The following is a 17,845-nucleotide window of genomic DNA, read 5'->3' as shown; positions in this document are numbered from 1 at the left end:
CTCCACAAAGGCCATTACCACTGCGACTCACTCCACTCTGACCAACTGCCTCACGACATTGTATCTTGGATGCAAACCAACTTCCTCAAACTCAACTGTGATGAATCTGACATGATCATCATCGGTCCCAAATCCTCACTGAAACCGCAGTAACAACTTCTGTCTCAACACCACTCTGTCTTCCTCCCCACACATCCTCCATCTCAGAGTACTGTGTGAGAGCAACCTCTCCTTTGAACATCATGTCAAACTAATCACCAGAACTGGGTTTTTTTCTCAATCAAAACATAGCCCGTCTCCACCCATCACTCTTCTCATCTGCTGCTGCAACTTTGATCCACGCCTTCATCACCTCCAGAATTGATTACTGCAACAGTAATCTTCATTGCACGTCATCCACAATCCAAAAGAAACTCCAATACATCCAGAACTCTGCTGCTCACCCACTCCCACTACCATGATCACATCAAGCCTGTTTTCAAAGAACATACACTGGTTCCCCGTCCCACAACGGATTCAATACGCCTCCTGCATAATGGTCCGGACTCCTGTCTCCTGCCATGTCCCTGATGCCCATCTACCTCCTTATGTTTAAATTAATTGTGGAAATCTGGATTGTGGTCTATACTACATTATAAATTATGTATTATTCATAATTTCTGTCATATTCATTGCATGTGTTGTTACATTAGATTACATTTAGCTGACAAAGCGACTTACAATCTTATTACATCACCGTAAACACAGCTACAGGGAGCAATTCAGGGTTAAGTGTCTTGCTCAAGGACACATCGTCAAGGGCTGATTGAACCGCCAACCCCCTGATTGAAAGACGGACCTGCTAACCACTGAGGCACAGTCACTCTGTAACACTGTACATTCTGTACACATGACATCTATCGCTTCTGTCAGTCCGGGGAGAGAGATCCTCCTCTGTTGCTCTCCAGAAGGTTTCTTCCCTTTTTTCCTGTGAAAGGTTTTTTTCACATTTCTTGGGAGTTTTTCCTGATGTGATGTGACGTCCTGGGACAGGGATGTCGTATTTGTACAGATTGTAAAGCCCTCTGAGGCAACTTTGTAATTTGAGATTCTGGGCTGTACAAAATAAACTGAATTGAATTGAAAATAAAGTCCTTCTCCTCATTTAAAAGTCCTCCATAAGCCATGAGTGTCATTATTACAGACCTCCATAGCTCAAAGGCAGACTGGCCCTGCCAGCGCTTTTGCAGATCTTACAGGTTTCTGAACACTGACTTAAGGTCAGCATAATTCAGGACTGAGAGGATGTTCCTTCAGATTTCTCTTTTAACTTAAATAGAAAAGTGACTCATTTCAACAAGTGGAACATAAAGTCACCATATTCCTCTACTTTAGTTCTCTGCTGCCATCTAGTATCCACAGACGGTATGCTTTTTTACTGTAGAGAACCAACTGCTTGAACAAAAACACATCTGCACTGACATGTTGTGCATCATATTTCATCACGAAAAGGGCAGTGTGAAATAGGGAATTATCAATTTCAACTGAAGCAGTGTTGACTGATAAGTGTGACGCAGCAGGAAGGAGCTCTGGTTTCTCTCCTTCATGCCATGAGTGAAGTAGCTTTAAAAAAGGTCTTTATGGTGCAGAGTAAATACCCTTCACAAGGTCATGTTTTGGTTGCGATTTGTGTCACCATGGCAGACCTCCATCAGTGATAGCCACAGCATCCTCATGTACAACATGGATACGAATCCTGAGCAGATTTTTTAAACTTGTTAATTTTTCCATGACATATTGCTTCTGTCCACCCGGAGAGAGAGGGATCCTCCTCTGTTGCTCTCCTGAAGGTTTCTTCCCTTTTTTTTTCCTGTGAAAGGGTTTTTTCTTTTTCTTGGTCGTTTTTCCTGATCCTATGTGAGGTCCTGCATAGGGATGTCGTATGTCTACAGAATGTAAAGCCCTTTGAGGCAAATTCGTATTTTGTGATATTGGGCTATAAAGAATAAACTGAATTCAATTCAATTGAATGTAGTTGATAAATTATTGTTTATGTCTTCTTCTTCGTCTTCTTTTCTTATTTTTTAAGGTTTATTGGCAGGTGGTAATCAAATTGGTGCATTACCGTCACCACCTGGTAAGGAGTGTATATATGTATTGGCAAAATATATATTGGCTAAAAAGAAAGGAGAAGAAAACAACTACACAGGGCTTATATTTTCCCAATTATATTTGTAATTCGAAGACACTGTAATAGCACTTACTTGAGTTATTTTGCAGAATGCCTACAATATTTTAAATGTATTTTACTTGCCGAGGCTTCCAATTAGCTGTCTTCTCCCATGCTCATGTTTCTGAGAGCGTAGAATAACATGTTCTGTTGTTTACTCTTGGCCACATAAGTCGCATTTGCCTGTATCATGTTTCCCATTGGTTATGTCTCTTCCCTTGTGAACAGACATGGGTCTCTCCTAATTAGTAGGGCCTGTGCAGCTTTGAGATCTACACCTGTGCAAAGCAATCAAGCTAACGAGTCAGAGGGAGGAGTCACTGCCTATTTCAGCCTGCAGTGGCCGTGCTGGAGGAATCTGCATCGACAGTTCTGTTTTTGCAACAATGGGGTCCAGCCAGCTTCTTGTGTTGGGGTTTGTGCTTGTGTGTGTCAGCGTCAGTGCTGCTCGATTCCTCAGAACGAGCTCACCAAACTACCTGGGAGTTGAAGTTGAGCCGCAGCAGCGCCTGAGAGAAGGCCCTCCAGGAAGTCTCCTCAACAAGCTGCCATGTTCCGGGCTAAGCAGATCCAGCCGGTGGACGACTCGCTGTCCTGGAGATTTCCAGAAGATCCAGTGGATTCGGTGAAGGTGGCCCCTGTCAACTTTAAACTGCGGCAACCAGAGACTGACAACCGCGTTGCTGTGAGGTGTGGGGAAAGCAGGATCCAGGTGGAAGTGAGCCAGGACTTGCTGGGCCTTGGCAAGCTGATAGACCCAGAGGACATCACACTTGGTGGCTGTTCCCCTACTGGGATCGACGACTGGGCTCATGTGCTGGTCTTTGAATACGAGCTGCACAACTGTGGCAGCAAGCAGTGGTGAGGTTTTTGTTCATTACATGCATTGGTGTTGTACTTTTAGTTGAATGTTAGTCAGTAGTTCTCTCTTTCTTAGATTACCGAGGATAACTTGATGTATGCCTTCACCCTGATCTACGACCCCAAAGTGTCTGACGGGAGTCAGATCACGAGGAGCCAGAGTGCCGTCATTGGAGTAGAGTGCCACTACACGAGATGATCAGCCTGCAACGACGCCCTTGAGTTTACTGTGTAGAACTTGACTGTCACATCAAACTACAATAAACTTTTTAATGTCTCGGCACACTGTATTACTCGGCTCTATTCCTGAAACGCAACGAGACACAATTGCATGACTCAATGTCCCAACTCGATCGCAGACTCTGATGCTCTAAAGAAGATGGGATCTGAAAGGAACATTGTGTTACGATCTCAGACACTTAGGAAGTAGGACCCAATTGCACGACCCGGGAGACAGAGATAAAGTATTTGTAAGTACTTTATTTTTCGGTTCTGCCGTGAACAAAATGAAAGCGCTCACGTAGTGAGGGATCAAAAACTTTTCAAGAGCACAACATAACCCGACCTGATCATGGCAAAAGACCAGACGAACTGACAAGGAACACTGGGAGACAGGGGAATTTAAGCACATGGTAACAAGACACAGGTGGGACCAATCAGGGGCGGGGCTGACACTGATGAGCATAGGAGACAGGTGTGATGACAGGTGAACACAATCAGGAAGCCTGGAATGAGAGAAAGCGAACATAAATGTCATGAACCTCTCTAGCATATCTGTCGGTGCACAACAGTACCCCCCCCTCTAGGGCCAACTCCTGATGGCCCAGGCTGATTGTAAAAGTCGTGGATAAGAGTTGTCTACGATAAATGAAGCAGCTATCCAGCTTCTAGCCTCAGGACCGTAACCCTTCCAGTCTACCAGGAATTGCTTGCCCCTCCCCCTATTACGGACCTCCAGTAGCTTACGGACCTTGTAAACGTCACCCCTTCAAAGAACTGGGGCGGTGGAGGGGCTTGAGGCGGGAACAAGTGTGCTCTCACACCGCTTGATTTTACTAACGTGAAACGTTGGGTGCACTCTCAAGGTCCTGGGAGTTGCAAGCGCATGCGCCGGGTTGATGACTCTGGACACTGGAAACGGACCCACAAATCTCGGAGCCAGTTTCTTTGAGGCGACATGGAGTGGTAAGTCTTTGGTAGAGAGCCAAACCTTTTGGCCTGGACTATAGGAGGAGCGACCCTGCGATGAACGTCCGCAACAGCCTTCATCCGAGCTGAACTGGAGAAGAGACTGGCGAGCACCAGCCCAAACTCTGCGACAACGCCTGATCATGGCATGTGCCGATGGAACCATCACCTCTTCCTCGTTGTTAGGGAAAAGTGGAGGCTGGAAACCATTGACACAATGGAATGGAGAGAGACCTGTGGCCGCCGTGGAAGAAGGTATTGTGGGCAACCTCGACCCATGTGAGGTGGTCACTCCAGGTGGTCTGGTTCGGGAGGCGAGACAACGAGCGTAGTCTCTAGTTCTTGGTTCAGACGCTCCGACTGTCCATTTGACTGAGGGTGATATCCTGATGACAGGCTGACGGTGGCACCTATGAGTCGACAAAACTCTTTCCAGAAGGCGGAAATGAATTGTGGACCCTGTCGGAAACAATGTCATTAGGGAATCCATGGATCCTGAATACGTGATTCATCATGACCTCTGCGGTGACTTTGGCAGAGGAAGCTTGGTCAATGGGATGAAGTGAGCCATCTTTGAAAATCGATCAACCACTGTTAGAACCGTAGTCTTGCCTCTGGATGAGGGAAATCCTGTCACAAAATCCATCGAAATGTGTGACCAAGGGCGATGGGGAATCGGCAGCGGCTGGAGCAAGCCCATCTTAACTTGAGATGAGGTCTTATTACACGCACACACCGGACAAGCCGCTACATACTCGGCCACATTTTTCTTCATGGATGGCCCAGAAACGTTGTTGAATCCTGAACATTGTTCTTGCTACTCCCGGATGGAAAGCACAGATGAGTGAGCCCAGTGGATGACCTTGGGTGAAGAGCCTCAGGAACAAACAGCAGATTGTTGGGACACTCGCTAGGCGCTGGATTCATGACATTTGCCTCTTTAACGTCTGACTCCACTTGCCAGGAAAAGGCTCCGATCACCCGGTTAAGTGGAAGGATGGTCTTGGGCTCACCGCAAGTGGTTCGGGATCGAAAACGAGACAAAGCATCGGGTTTTGATTCTGAGACCCGGGACGAAAAGAGAGTGTGAAGTTGAATCTACTAAAGAAAAGTGTCCACCTGGCCTGACGGGAGTTGAGACGCTTAGCCTTTCTTATATATTCTAGATTCTTGTGATCTGTCCAGACTAAAAACGGTTGCTCTGCACCCCTAGCCAGTGTCTCCATTCCTCGAGGGCAGCTTTTACAGCTAACAATTCCTTGTTTCCCACGTCATAATTCCGCTCTGCCGTTGTCAACTTCGCGACAGGTAAGCACATGGATGCATCTTGTTGTCTTCTGCAGAACGTTGAGACAGTACTCCTCCAATTCCCTCATTGGAAGCATCCACCTCGACCATAAACTGGCGCTGGGGATCTGGAATGGTGAGTATGGGAGCTGATGTGAATCTATCTCTGAGAAGTTTGAAAGCAAGATCCGCCTGGGGGTCCACTTGAAGGAACCTTAGGAGAGGTCGGAACATGCAGAGGAGCAGCAACAGAACTGAAATTCTAATAAACTTCCTATAGAAGTTAGCAAATCCTAGGAACTGCTGAACCTTTTCCTGGAGTCTGGTGTGGGCCACTGGGATACTGCACTGACTTTCATGAGGATCCATTTGGATATGATTAGGTGAGACTATGTATCCTAAGAAAGACACCTCTTCTGTGTGGAACTCGCACTTCTCTGCCTTGACATATAGCTGATTATCCAGTAGTTTCTGCAAAACTTGGCGGACATGGTTAACATGAGATTTAGCGTCTGGGGAGAAAATCAGTATGTCATCCAGATACACAAACACTGAAATATTCAAGAATTCCAAAAACCTCATTCACAAAAGCTTGAAAAACAGCGTGCATTGCACAGTCAAAAGGCATTACCAAGTACTCATAGTGACCATTCTGAGTGTTGAATCCAGTCTTCCACTCATCCCTTGTTTTATTCTAACCAAGTGATATGCATTTCTTAAATCCAACTTGGTGAATATCTTGGCCGTTGAAGCAGTTCAAAAGCAGATGACATGAGTGGCAGAGGATAGCGGTTCTTCACCGTAATGTCATTTAGTGGACTGTAGTCTATGCAAGGTCTCAGAGACCCGTCTTTCTTCCACAAAAACGAATCCCGCTCCGGCTGGAGACGATGAAGGACGGATAATCCCTGATTTGAGTGAAGAGGAGATGTATTCATCCATTGCTGTTCTCTCAGGTCTCAAATCGAGTAAAGTCTCCCTTGGGAATGGGGCTCGGTAAGAGATCAATGGGACAGTCAAAATCTCGGTGAGGAGGTAGCGACAAGGCTTTAGACTTGTTAAACGCTTTTTAAATCATGGTAACAGGAAGGTACCTTGTGTAGATCAGGATAGTCAGGGTGATCTATAATGATCCTACTAGAGTCTGTTGGTGCATTAACAGGTTGCGAAGTTTACACCTGCCCTTACAATCCTCTCCCCATTCCTTAACTTTCCCTGAAGGCCAGTCTATGTGAGGATTGTGGATCTTCAGCCAAGGAAACCCCAAAATAATCGGGTGCTGAGTCGACTCAAAAATATGAAATTGCATGCTCTCGGTATGGTCCTTATTTATAGTAATCCGTATGGGCTCAGTGCAATGGGTAACTGAACAACAAGCGGCCGTCTAAGGCACTGGCACTAACAGGATGAGATAGCGGGACAGTCTTTATTTTTAGCTGTTTGACTAGGCCCCAGTCTATAAGGCTTTCGTCAGCCCCTGAGTCTATTAACACACCCTGGTCAATGGTCTGATTGTTAATACAAATGTCTACCTGAGTAACAGGTCGAGGAGGGAAGTCTGCGGGAAACTTGCTCACCAGCGCCCTCCTTTTGACTGGTGAGCACGATCTTTTCCGGGGCATGAAGCGAGTTGATGACCCGGCTGGCCGCAGTAGAAACAGCAACCTCCCGTGAGCGCGCTGCCTCTCCTCCAGAGAAAGCCTGGTTCTTCCAAGCTGCATGGGTTCACCGGAGTCATTCGAAGTGTAGTCCTCTGATGGTCCGGTAACATGAGCTGGAAATCCTCCGCTGGCGGCGCAACCCTCCGTAATTCTGGAAGCTGGGAATAACATCTCGGTTGCGTCGGCCCCTCTCTTTCCCAAGACGGTTATCGATCCGGATGGCCACAGCGATGAGGATTCCAGATCCCGGTGTCTCAGTGGAGCCAGCTGGTCCTTTATCGGTTCGAAAGTCCTGTCATGAAGGCGTCACGAAGAGCGGAACATTCCATCCGCTGTCCGCTGCTGCTGTACGAAACTCGATGGCATAATCAACCACCTGACGGTTGAGCTGACGTATTTGAAACAGTCTTCTGCTGGCCTCCGTAGCAGGCGATGAGTGGTCAAAATGCGCCTCATAGTCTCTATGAAATCGGCCAATGAGTAACATAGTTCGGTGTCTCTAGACCATTCTGCAGTAGCCCAGGCTGCAGCTCTTCCCGTTAAATGAGACACAATAAACGCCACTTTACCATGCTCAGATAAAAAGCTGCTGGGTTGTGTTGAAAATGCAGATCACACTGTACCAGAAAGGCTCTGCAATTCGAAGAGTCTCCGGAAAATCTCTCCGGAAGAGCCAGCCGTACGGGAGGAAACAGCCTGACCTGGGTCGTCAGCTGGAGTATTGACAGGCAAATTCTCAGCTGTGGATGACGTCACCGAGGAGCAGTCTGTTGAGTGAAAAATTATTCATTTGGGCAACCAGTTGTTGCATCTGTGTAGATAATTCTTCCTGAACCCGGCCTGGCGTCCTCTCAGCTCTTGTATTTCCGGCTGACTTTGTCCAGTTTTCCTCGTGATGAAAAATCGTCACGCCCTGTACCGACAGAGCGGCGTGAAGCGTTCTTGGGTCGGCTGGGTCCATAATGTGGTCAGTTCGTTCTGTTACGATCTCAGACACTTAGGAAGTAGGACCCAATTGCACGACCGGAGACAGAGATAAAGTATTTGTAAGTACTTTATTTTTCGGTTCTGCCGTGAACAAATGAAAGCGCTCACGTAGTGAGGGATCAAAACTTTTCAAGAGCACAACATAACCCGACCTGATCATGGCAAAAGACCAGACGAACTGACAAGGAACACTGGGAGACAGGGGAATTTAAGCACATGGTAACAAGACACAGGTGGGACCAATCAGGGGCGGGGCTGACACTGATGAGCATAGGAGACAGGTGTGATGACAGGTGAACACAATCAGGAAGCCTGGAATGAGAGAAAGCGAACATAAATGTCATGAACCTCTCTAGCATATCTGTCGGTGCACAACACATTGCTATATAAGTCTGTGCTCTTGTAAACTGCCACAAAACTGGGCTGCGGTCAAAGGCCAACGTATCTCCTAATGTCAATTCCTAGTGGCTTTTCCTTTACTGCTAAGATAATGTTTGAAGTAAAGTTCATTAGAAAAAGGCAAGTGTGGAGCTGTCTGTTATGGTGAAACTACACCGCAACTAAATTGCACCAGATGAACCTGAATCAACATTAACTAAGTGCTGTCAAAGAGGAAAGTCTTAAGTCTACTCTTAAATGAGGTGACTGTCTGCCTCCTGGACTGAAGGTGGGAGCTGGTTCCATAAAAGAGGAGCTTGATAACTGAATGCTCTGGCTCCCATCCTACTTTTTAAGACTAGGCACCGCATTTAGTAAGCGCACCTCTCTAGTGGGGAAATATGGTACTACAAGCACCTAAGATATGATGGAGCATCATCAATCAAGGCTTTGTAGGTTAGGAGAATTTTAAATGTGATTCTTGATTTTAGGATACACTGAGCTCCTCTACTCTTCTCCTTCTGTATTGATTCATTTCCCATTAATGCTCATTACTAACTCTGCTCCTTCTCCGGAGATGTTGTGTTTTCTCGCCTCAGGTTTACATGGATCGTGATTATCTGGATCCTGGACCTGCCCGACACCACCTGCTTCTATTAATGTTATTTGTTGTTGCATTGCAATTAGTATTGTGAATACTATTACTGATTTTTAAAACATTATTCTACTATATTGATTATTTGTGGTAGTTCGAACTTTTTCATCATTCCTGCTACTCTCATTATATAAATAGTTTCTGTCATATGCATTGAATGTGTAGTGGCTCTGTCATGTTATTTATTCTGTACACATGACACCTATTGTACTTCTATTGATGCTGATGGAGGGATCCTCCTCTGTTGCTCTCCAGAAGGTTTTTTCCTTTTCTCTCCTGTTAAAGTTTTTTTCAGGGACTTTTTCCAGAACCATGTTAGGTCCTGGGGCGGAGCATGTCATACGTGTGAAGATTGTAAAGCTGTGGCTAATTTATAATTTGCGATTTTGAGCTATACAAAATTAATTGAAGAACAAGTCCCTTTAGGCCTCAGAGTGCTGGTGGTCTGCTTGACATTTCACTTGTAAATGTTTGATCATCAAACCCCGCCTGATTTATGAGATGACATTGTGTGGTACCAGGCAGTACAGATCTGTACTGATTGTTCTTTTAGACTCCACCAAAAGTAGAGCTGCAAATATAAAGAGAAAGTCAAACAACACATTGTTTTTTAATCTTCAAAAAAATCTGTTTGTTGCAGGCCCATTTAAAAAGATCATCTGATATTCCATTGTATATCCATCCCCTTAATCTGTAAAGTAATCATTAACTATTATTATAGTTACTCTTAGTGAGAAATGTAATGGAGTAGAAGTAAAAAGTAGTAGTGATGTGTCCTTTCGTGTTGAGGCTTTGAAGCGTGTCGAGTAATCTAGGAAGATTTATGGCAAGCACTTATCGAGGCTTGTGTTGAAGACGTATGTGATGATGTTCGAAGTCTCGTAAGCCTGGCGTACCACGTGACTGATTCAGAAAAAAATCGTATTTGGTGCGCAATTCTAAATATAAGGGAACGCAATGGATTTCCCAATCACATTTTGTGGACTTGGGACTTTATCGCACATTTGATTTCAAAGTATTCAAGCTTCTTTGTTTGCGATGGAACCAGAAAGAAAGAGGAGATTTCCCCTGTCTGGGGACATTTTGAGCTGATCTCACCGACTAAGGATTGAACAGAGTAATAATAATTATCGTAAAATACTCTCTCTACCACTGTCATTGTATTATAAAGACATCCACCATATTAATAACTTCACAATTGATGTATTGGCATCATGAACATCATTTGTTCATTTATTCAATTCAAAGCTTCATACACACACCAAAGTCATGGTGTTGTTATAATCACTCTGACTGTTTTACATTTATTGTCCACTTGAAGGCGGAGTAGAGCAAATTTAGCATCAAGAAGCTTCGGCCCATTAATGAACCAATTAGATGGAAAGCTTCAGGAAGATTCATCTCGCCTTCACTACAAAATATTAAAAAATCTCATTATGTTAACAGCACTAGATTCTTTGATCACTTCAATTCAGTTTATTGTGTATAGCTCAATATCAGAAATTAAAAATTTTCCTCAGAGGGCTTTACAATCTGTCCACATACGACATCCCTGTCCCAGGACCTCACATCAGATCAGGGAAAACTCCCAACAATTAGAAAAAAAACGTTCACAGGGAAAAAAGGGAAGAAACCTTCAGGAAAGCAACAGAGTAGGATCCCTCTCCAGGATGGACAGAAGCAATCGATGTCATATGTACAGAAGGAAGCACTTGATTGATTCATTCTTTCATTTTCATCAGATCATAAAGTTTTGTATTGTATTTTTGGTAGACATAACATTGATCTCTACTAATTAGTAGGGCCTGTGCAGCTTTGAGATCTACACCTGTGCAAAGCAATCAAGCTAACGAGCCAGAGGGAGGAGTCACTGCCTATTTCAGCCTGCAGTGGCCGTGCTGGAGGAATCTGCATCGACAGTTCTGTGTTTGCAACAATGGGGTCCAGCCAGCTTCTTGTGTTGGGGTTTGTGCTTGTGTGTGTCAGCGTCAGTGCTGCTCGATTCCTCAGAACGAGCTCACCAAACTACCTGGGAGTTGAAGTTGAGCCGGCAGCAGCGCCTGAGAGAAGGCCCTCCAGGAAGTCTCCTCAACAAGCTGCCATGTTCCGGGCTAAGCAGATCCAGCCGGTGGACGACTCGCTGTCCTGGAGATTTCCAGAAGATCCAGTGGTTTCGGTGAAGGTGGCCCCTGTCAACTTTGAACTGCGGCAACCAGAGACTGACAACCGCGTTGCTGTGAGGTGTGGGGAAAGCAGGATCCAGGTGGAAGTCAGCCAGGACTTGCTGGGCCTTGGCAAGCTGATAGACCCAGAGGACATCACACTTGGTGGCTGTTCCCCTACTGGGATCGACGACTGGGCTCATGTGCTGGTCTTTGAATACGAGCTGCACAACTGTGGCAGCAAACGAGTGGTGAGGTTTTTGTTCATTACATGCATTGGTGTTGTACTTTTAGTTGAATGTTACTCAGTAGTTCTCTCTTTCTTAGATGACCGAGGATGACTTGATGTATGCCTTCACCCTGATCTACGACCCCAAAGTGTCTGACGGGAGTCAGATCACGAGGAGCCAGAGTGCCGTCATTGGCGTAGAGTGCCACTACACGAGATGATCAGCCTGCAACGACGCCCTTGAGTTTACTGTGTAGATCTTGACTTGCATCAAACTACAATAAACTTTTTAATGTCTCAGAACACTGGTTTTTTTTGGCTCTATTCCTGAAACCCAACGAGACAAAATTTGCCTCAGAGGGCTTTACAATCTGTGTCAGGCACGTGCACAGACATTTTGGGGGGCAGGTGCTCAAACCAAAAAAAGGGCACCCATTGCCAAAAATGTTTTGTGACAGAGTTGAAGCATAAGCAACATTAAACTCATGATGCTATCCTCGACCTGCATTTCCTCTGGGCAGGATCAGACAGCTAGCTTACATTTTCTTTATGAATAAAGATGAATTATTATATGGCAACAACAGTACAAGTGTTCTGATTGGCTAATGGGTCGTCAAGCCATCCGTATTGCCCTCTGACGTCATTTTCAAACTGAGCGATATTGATACATCAACAGCCAAGAGGGAATTTAGAAGCAGCGAAAATGTGTCATTGCAAGTGATAGACTAGAAACTATTGTTAAAATCACTTGTGATGTTACTTTACTGTAAATTAAAACTTTTTTTGCTGAGCCGTGTTGTCCGTTTTCTACAAGATTGATTGTAAGACTGGAACAGACCAAACAAAGATACATAACACATAAAACAATGAGGCACAAGGATAGCATGACACAGAGAGCTCGCATAGTTTAACTATTTTCTAGCTGTGAATTCTCGTGACATTTATAAACATACTTTCAATATACTTTCGAAATTGTCTCAACAGCATTTAGTGAAAACTTCAAGTGACGTTTCTGCCGCTTTCAGTGCACTTGAGATTAAAGCTCAGGTTAGTGCTTACAACAATGTTAAATTGGAGGCCCCATTGATAAGTGTGGTATATTAGAGGCCTTTTAATACATTAACTATCTATAAAATGTGTATATTTGAATTGTCTGTTAAACATGTGTTGATTGGGTCCAAAATCCAGATATTCTACAAGTATAATTGTTTTTGTCAAAGAATTGAGGCAGATATCATGGTCCTAAAATGTGTGTGTTCTGTACGAGTAAAGGGTTAAGTCCACCAAGTCTGGCTAATGATACAATGAATATCATAATAACCTTTTATTTAACCATTATGGTTCATTCGGAGCCAAATCATCAAAGGTGAGTTTAGAATGTGGAGCTATGAAATGGAACCATAGAACGGAATGTAGAACGCCCAAGCTGGAGGCCCCCAATGTTGGTGATCAGACCCTTCAGAAACCCAGAGAGAGAGCAACAACCTTTAACCTGAACCTCCAAACTTTCACTTTTAAACCTTTAACCAACTTACATCCGTCCGAACTTGTTTTATACAAGCATCCATTTCCAACATTTGCTGGAGAAAATCCCAACAGATCCCAATAAATCCAAGTGACGACATCTGCCAAACTCGGAGTACCTTTTACTTTGCTGGTTGTTCTATCATAATCATCGAAATGTTACCGTTGTAGCGTTACATTGTTACTAAATGTCTTGTCCACACCTGCATCTCAGATTTGAGTTCCTGGCATCAGGCGTCACCTCTAGTGGCTTTAAACCATGGCTTAAGCCCCATCTAATCAGAACCTGGTGTTCATTGGAGACTTGCTCAGTTCGGGTACCTCCAGCTACCTGGTAGAGTCCGTCCTCGGGCAGGGTACCTTCGGTATGGTTGCTAAGTGCAGGAATATTAACGACAAGACGGTAGCCATCAAAATGATGGCTACCGTCTCGTTTGAAGAGCATGTACTCATTAACAAATGTTCCTTTCAGATCCCGTCTTCTGTGGAGCATCATAGTTGTGATCAAGTTGGGACATTCAGTCATGAGTTTGCATCTCGTTGTGTTTCAGGTATAGAGCCGAGTGAAGCAGTGGTCTCAGACATTAAAAAGTTTATTGTAGTTTGATGTGACAGTCAAGTTCTACACAGTAAACTCAAGGGCGTCGTTGCAGGCTGATCATCTCGTGTAGTGGCACTCTACTCCAATGACGGCACTCTGGCTCCTCGTGATCTGACTCCCTTCAGACACTTTGGGGTCGTAGATCAGGGTGAAGGCATACATCAAGTCATCCTCGGTCATCTAAGAAAGAGAGAACTACTGAGTAACATTCAACTAAAAGTACAACACCAATGCATGTAATGAACAAATACCTCACCACTCGTTTGCTGCCACAGTTGTGCAGCTCGTATTCAAAGACCAGCACATGAGCCCAGTCGTCGATCCCAGTAGGGGAACAGCCACCAAGTGTGATGTCCTCTGGGTCTATCAGCTTGCCAAGGCCCAGCAAGTCCTGGCTCACTTCCACCTGGATCCTGCTTTCCCCACACCTCACAGCAACGCGGTTGTCAGTCTCTGGTTGCCGCAGTTCAAATTTGACAGGGGCCACCTTCACCGAATCCACTGGATCTTCTGGAAATCTCCAGGACAGCGAGTCGTCCACCGGCTGGATCTGCTTAGCCCGGAACATGGCAGCTTGTTGAGGAGACTTCCTGGAGGGCCTTCTCTCAGGCGCTGCTGCCGGCTCAACTTCAACTCCCAGGTAGTTTGGTGAGCTCATTCTGAGGAATCGAGCAGCACTGACGCTGACACACACAAGCACAAACCCCAACACAAGAAGCTGGCTGGACCCCATTGTTGCGAAAACAGAACTGTCGATGCAGATTCCTCCAGCACGGCCACTGCAGGCTGAAATAGGCAGTGACTCCTCCCTCTGACTCGTTAGCTTGATTGCTTTGCGCAGGTGTAGATCTCAAAGCTGCACAGGCCCTACTAATTAGGAGAGACCCATGTATGTTCACAAGGGAAGAGACATAACCAATGGGAAACATGATACAGGCAAATTCAATTCAATTCAATTCAGTTTATTTGTATAGCCAAATTCCACAAATTACAAATTTGTCTCAGAGTGCTTTACAATCTGCACACATAAACATCCCTGTCCCAAAACCTCACAACGGATCAGGAAAAACTCCCAAATAACCCTTCACGGGGAAAAAAGGGAAGAAACCTTCAGGAGCTTAACAGAGGAGGATCCCTCTCCAGGATGGACAGGTGCAATAGATGTCATGTGTACAGAAGGACAGATTCAGAGTTAAAATACATTCAATGAATATGACAGAGTGTATGAATAGTTCGTAGTAGGCATATTCCACGATGGAATATTCCTACTTATGCGATTTATGTGGCCAACAGTAAACAACAGAACATGTTATTCTACGCTCTGATAAATATGAGACAACTAATTGGAAGCCTCGGCAAGTAAAATACATTTAAAATATTGTAGGCATTCTGCAAAATAACTCAAGTGCATGCTATCAAGTACTATTACATTATTTTGGAATTCCACATATTATTGGGAAAATATAAGCCCTGTGTTGTTGTATTTTTCTCCTTTCTTTTTAGCCAAGATATATTGAGCCAATACATATAAACATATATGCATACATATATACATATATGTATATATATATATATATGTATATATATATATACATATTAATATGTATATATATATATATATGTTTATATATATTTATATATTTATATATATATATACACACACACACACATATACACTCCATACCAGGTGGTGGCAGTAATGCACCAAACCAAACAGTTGATTACCACCTTAAAGAAGAAAAGAAGAAAAAGAAGAAGAAGAAGAATAAGAAGAAGAAGAATACCTAACCAATAATATATAAACTACATGAAATTAAATTAAATTCAGTTTATTCTGTATAGCCCAATATCACAAAATACGAATTTGCCTCAGAGGGCTTTACAATCTGTACCAACTTTGCCACTGCCCTGTTGAGACTCCGCCCACTCCTCCTCTCTACCTCCATCTGCCTGATAGATCGTGGAGGTCTCGATCGTGGAATATGCCTACTACCAACTATTCATACACTCTGTCACATTCATTGATTGTGTTGTTACTGTGTTTTAATGTGTATATAATGATTCATTCTGTACACATGGCATCTATTGCACCTGTCCATCCTGGAGAGGGATCCTCCTCTGTTGCTTTCCTGAAGGTTTCTTCCCTTTTTTTTCCCAGTGAAGGGTTGTTTGGGAGTTTTTCCTGATCCGATGTGAGGTTTTGGGACAGGGATGTTTATGTGTACAGATTGTAATGCACTCTGAGACAAATTCGCAATTTGTGGAATTTGGATATACAAATAGGTGTGAATGTGAGAGTGAATGGTTGTCTGTCTCTATGTGTGCCCTGGATGGACTGGTGGCCTGTCCAGGGTGTCCCCTGCCTTCGCCCTATGTCAGCTGGGATCGGCTCCAGCACCCGGCAACCCTAATGAGGATGAAGCGGTATTGATAATTGATGGATGGGCTATACAAATAAACTGAATTGAAAAACTGAATTGAATACATTGTTGAATTTTTCAAAGTTCAAGACTAAAACTTTCATTTTTAGGTGTAAATCGTTTTTCAGACGAACAAAACTATTGGCCTGAAGTTGGCTCCATACTTCTTCTCCTCCTATCCTCCTCCATCACATTGCAGACCTGAATCTTGAGTGTGACTCTCTTAGTTTTGGTTGATTAAAGATGTGCTGCATCCAACAAGAATGCTGTCTGATATTCTGTAATTTTATAATAAAATCATTTCATTAAATCTGCCTGATTCTAATCTCCATGATTTTCAAAAAAGTGGAAGTTCAAAAGACCACGCTGCCCTACCTTTACCATGGAAACACCAGTGAGCGTGAACCACATAGGCCAAAGTTAACATTGAGCGGTGGGGCATTTTCAGATCTGCCCCAAAAAATCTGCCTGGCAACTAGACTGGAATAATGCAAAAACCGCAAGACCTGTACCCTGTGACTAAGAGAAAATATATATACAGTCAGATCAATTACGGGTTAGTTAGCTATCGCTAGATTTCGACAACTTTGGAAGAGTCTTTTAAGTAATATGAATAGCGTTATAACAGAATGACTGCTGGATTTCAACAGCAAAGTCATCGATTGGTTTGGTCAAGCAATGAACCGCCTCGCCAACTTCCTTTTTAAGGGATCGGCATTGGTGAGTCAATACTTTTTTTTGCCTTCTTTTTTTTGGAGCTGAAGGCCATCGTCTTTTTTACAAAGTTTTGTTTGATAAATTATGCAAGTTACTTAACATGCTTGAGCACCACTCGGCTTCTATCTGTGCACGTGCCATTCTGTACACATACGACATCCCTGTCCCAGGACCTCACATCGGATCAGGGGTCACAGGATCACAGGGAAAACAAGGTAAGAAACCTCCAGGAGAGCACCAGAGGAGGATCCCTCTCCCTGGGTGGACAGAAGCAATATGTCATGGAAAAATTAACAAGTTAGAAAAATCTGCTCAGGATTCGTATCCATGGTGTACATAGAAATTGACAATTCACTATTTCACACTGCCCTTTTCGTGATGAAATATGATGCACAACATATCAGTGTAGATGTGTTTCTGTCCAAGCAGTTGGTTCTCTACAGTAAAAAAGCATATAGCCTGTGGCTCCTAGATGGCAGCAGAGAACTAAAGTAGAGGAATATGGTGACTTTATGTTCCACTTGTTGAAATGAGTCAATTTTCTATCAAGTTAAAAGAGAAATCTGAAGGAACATCCTCTCAGTCCTGAATTACGCTGACCTTAAGTCAGTGTTCAGAAACCTGTAAGATCGGCAAAAGCGCTGGCAGGGCCAGTCTGCCTTTGAGCTATGGAGGTCTGTAATAATGACACTCATGGCTTATGGAGGACTTTTGAGTGAGGAAAAGGACTTTATTTTCAATTCAATCAAATGACTCAAACAGATCATTGGAGATAAGGTGGGTGTAGTGGCACTCCGTCTAGTTCTGGGTCTTCTGTACCACACTTTTGAGATCAGTCTTAAAAGCTATTAATCGACACGCGAGTGAGACAAGTAGTTCTTCATACAAAATGATGTTTACTAAAAAACGGAGAGTACATGTTCACACGATCAAAAAACTATGTCGCTTCCAACAACTCTGAGCTCA

General features: G+C 44.0%; 2 protein-coding genes across 2 annotated transcripts; one reads left to right on the top strand and one right to left on the bottom strand.

Annotated features, from left to right (window-relative positions):
• Positions 1-11,173: 11,173 nt before the first annotated feature.
• On the top strand, positions 11,174-11,838 carry LOC130210752 (zona pellucida sperm-binding protein 3-like). The gene is made up of 2 exons (XM_056441237.1): positions 11,174-11,639; positions 11,716-11,838. The coding sequence occupies exons 1-2, from the start codon at positions 11,328-11,330 to the stop codon at positions 11,836-11,838; spliced, it is 435 nt and encodes a 144-aa protein (XP_056297212.1). The 5' UTR covers positions 11,174-11,327.
• A 1,961-nt stretch (positions 11,839-13,799) lies between these two features.
• On the bottom strand, positions 13,800-14,400 carry LOC130210750 (zona pellucida sperm-binding protein 3-like). Its single transcript, XM_056441236.1, has 2 exons — positions 13,999-14,400; positions 13,800-13,922 (listed from the first exon to the last, which is right to left on the bottom strand). Exons 1-2 carry the CDS (start codon positions 14,398-14,400, stop codon positions 13,800-13,802), a joined length of 525 nt encoding a protein of 174 aa, XP_056297211.1.
• Positions 14,401-17,845: the final 3,445 nt, after the last annotated feature.

This window comes from Pseudoliparis swirei, chromosome 20, assembly GCF_029220125.1.
Source record: "Pseudoliparis swirei isolate HS2019 ecotype Mariana Trench chromosome 20, NWPU_hadal_v1, whole genome shotgun sequence".
NCBI lineage: Eukaryota > Metazoa > Chordata > Actinopteri > Perciformes > Liparidae > Pseudoliparis > Pseudoliparis swirei.
This window is presented reverse-complemented; position numbering and strand designations above follow the sequence as displayed.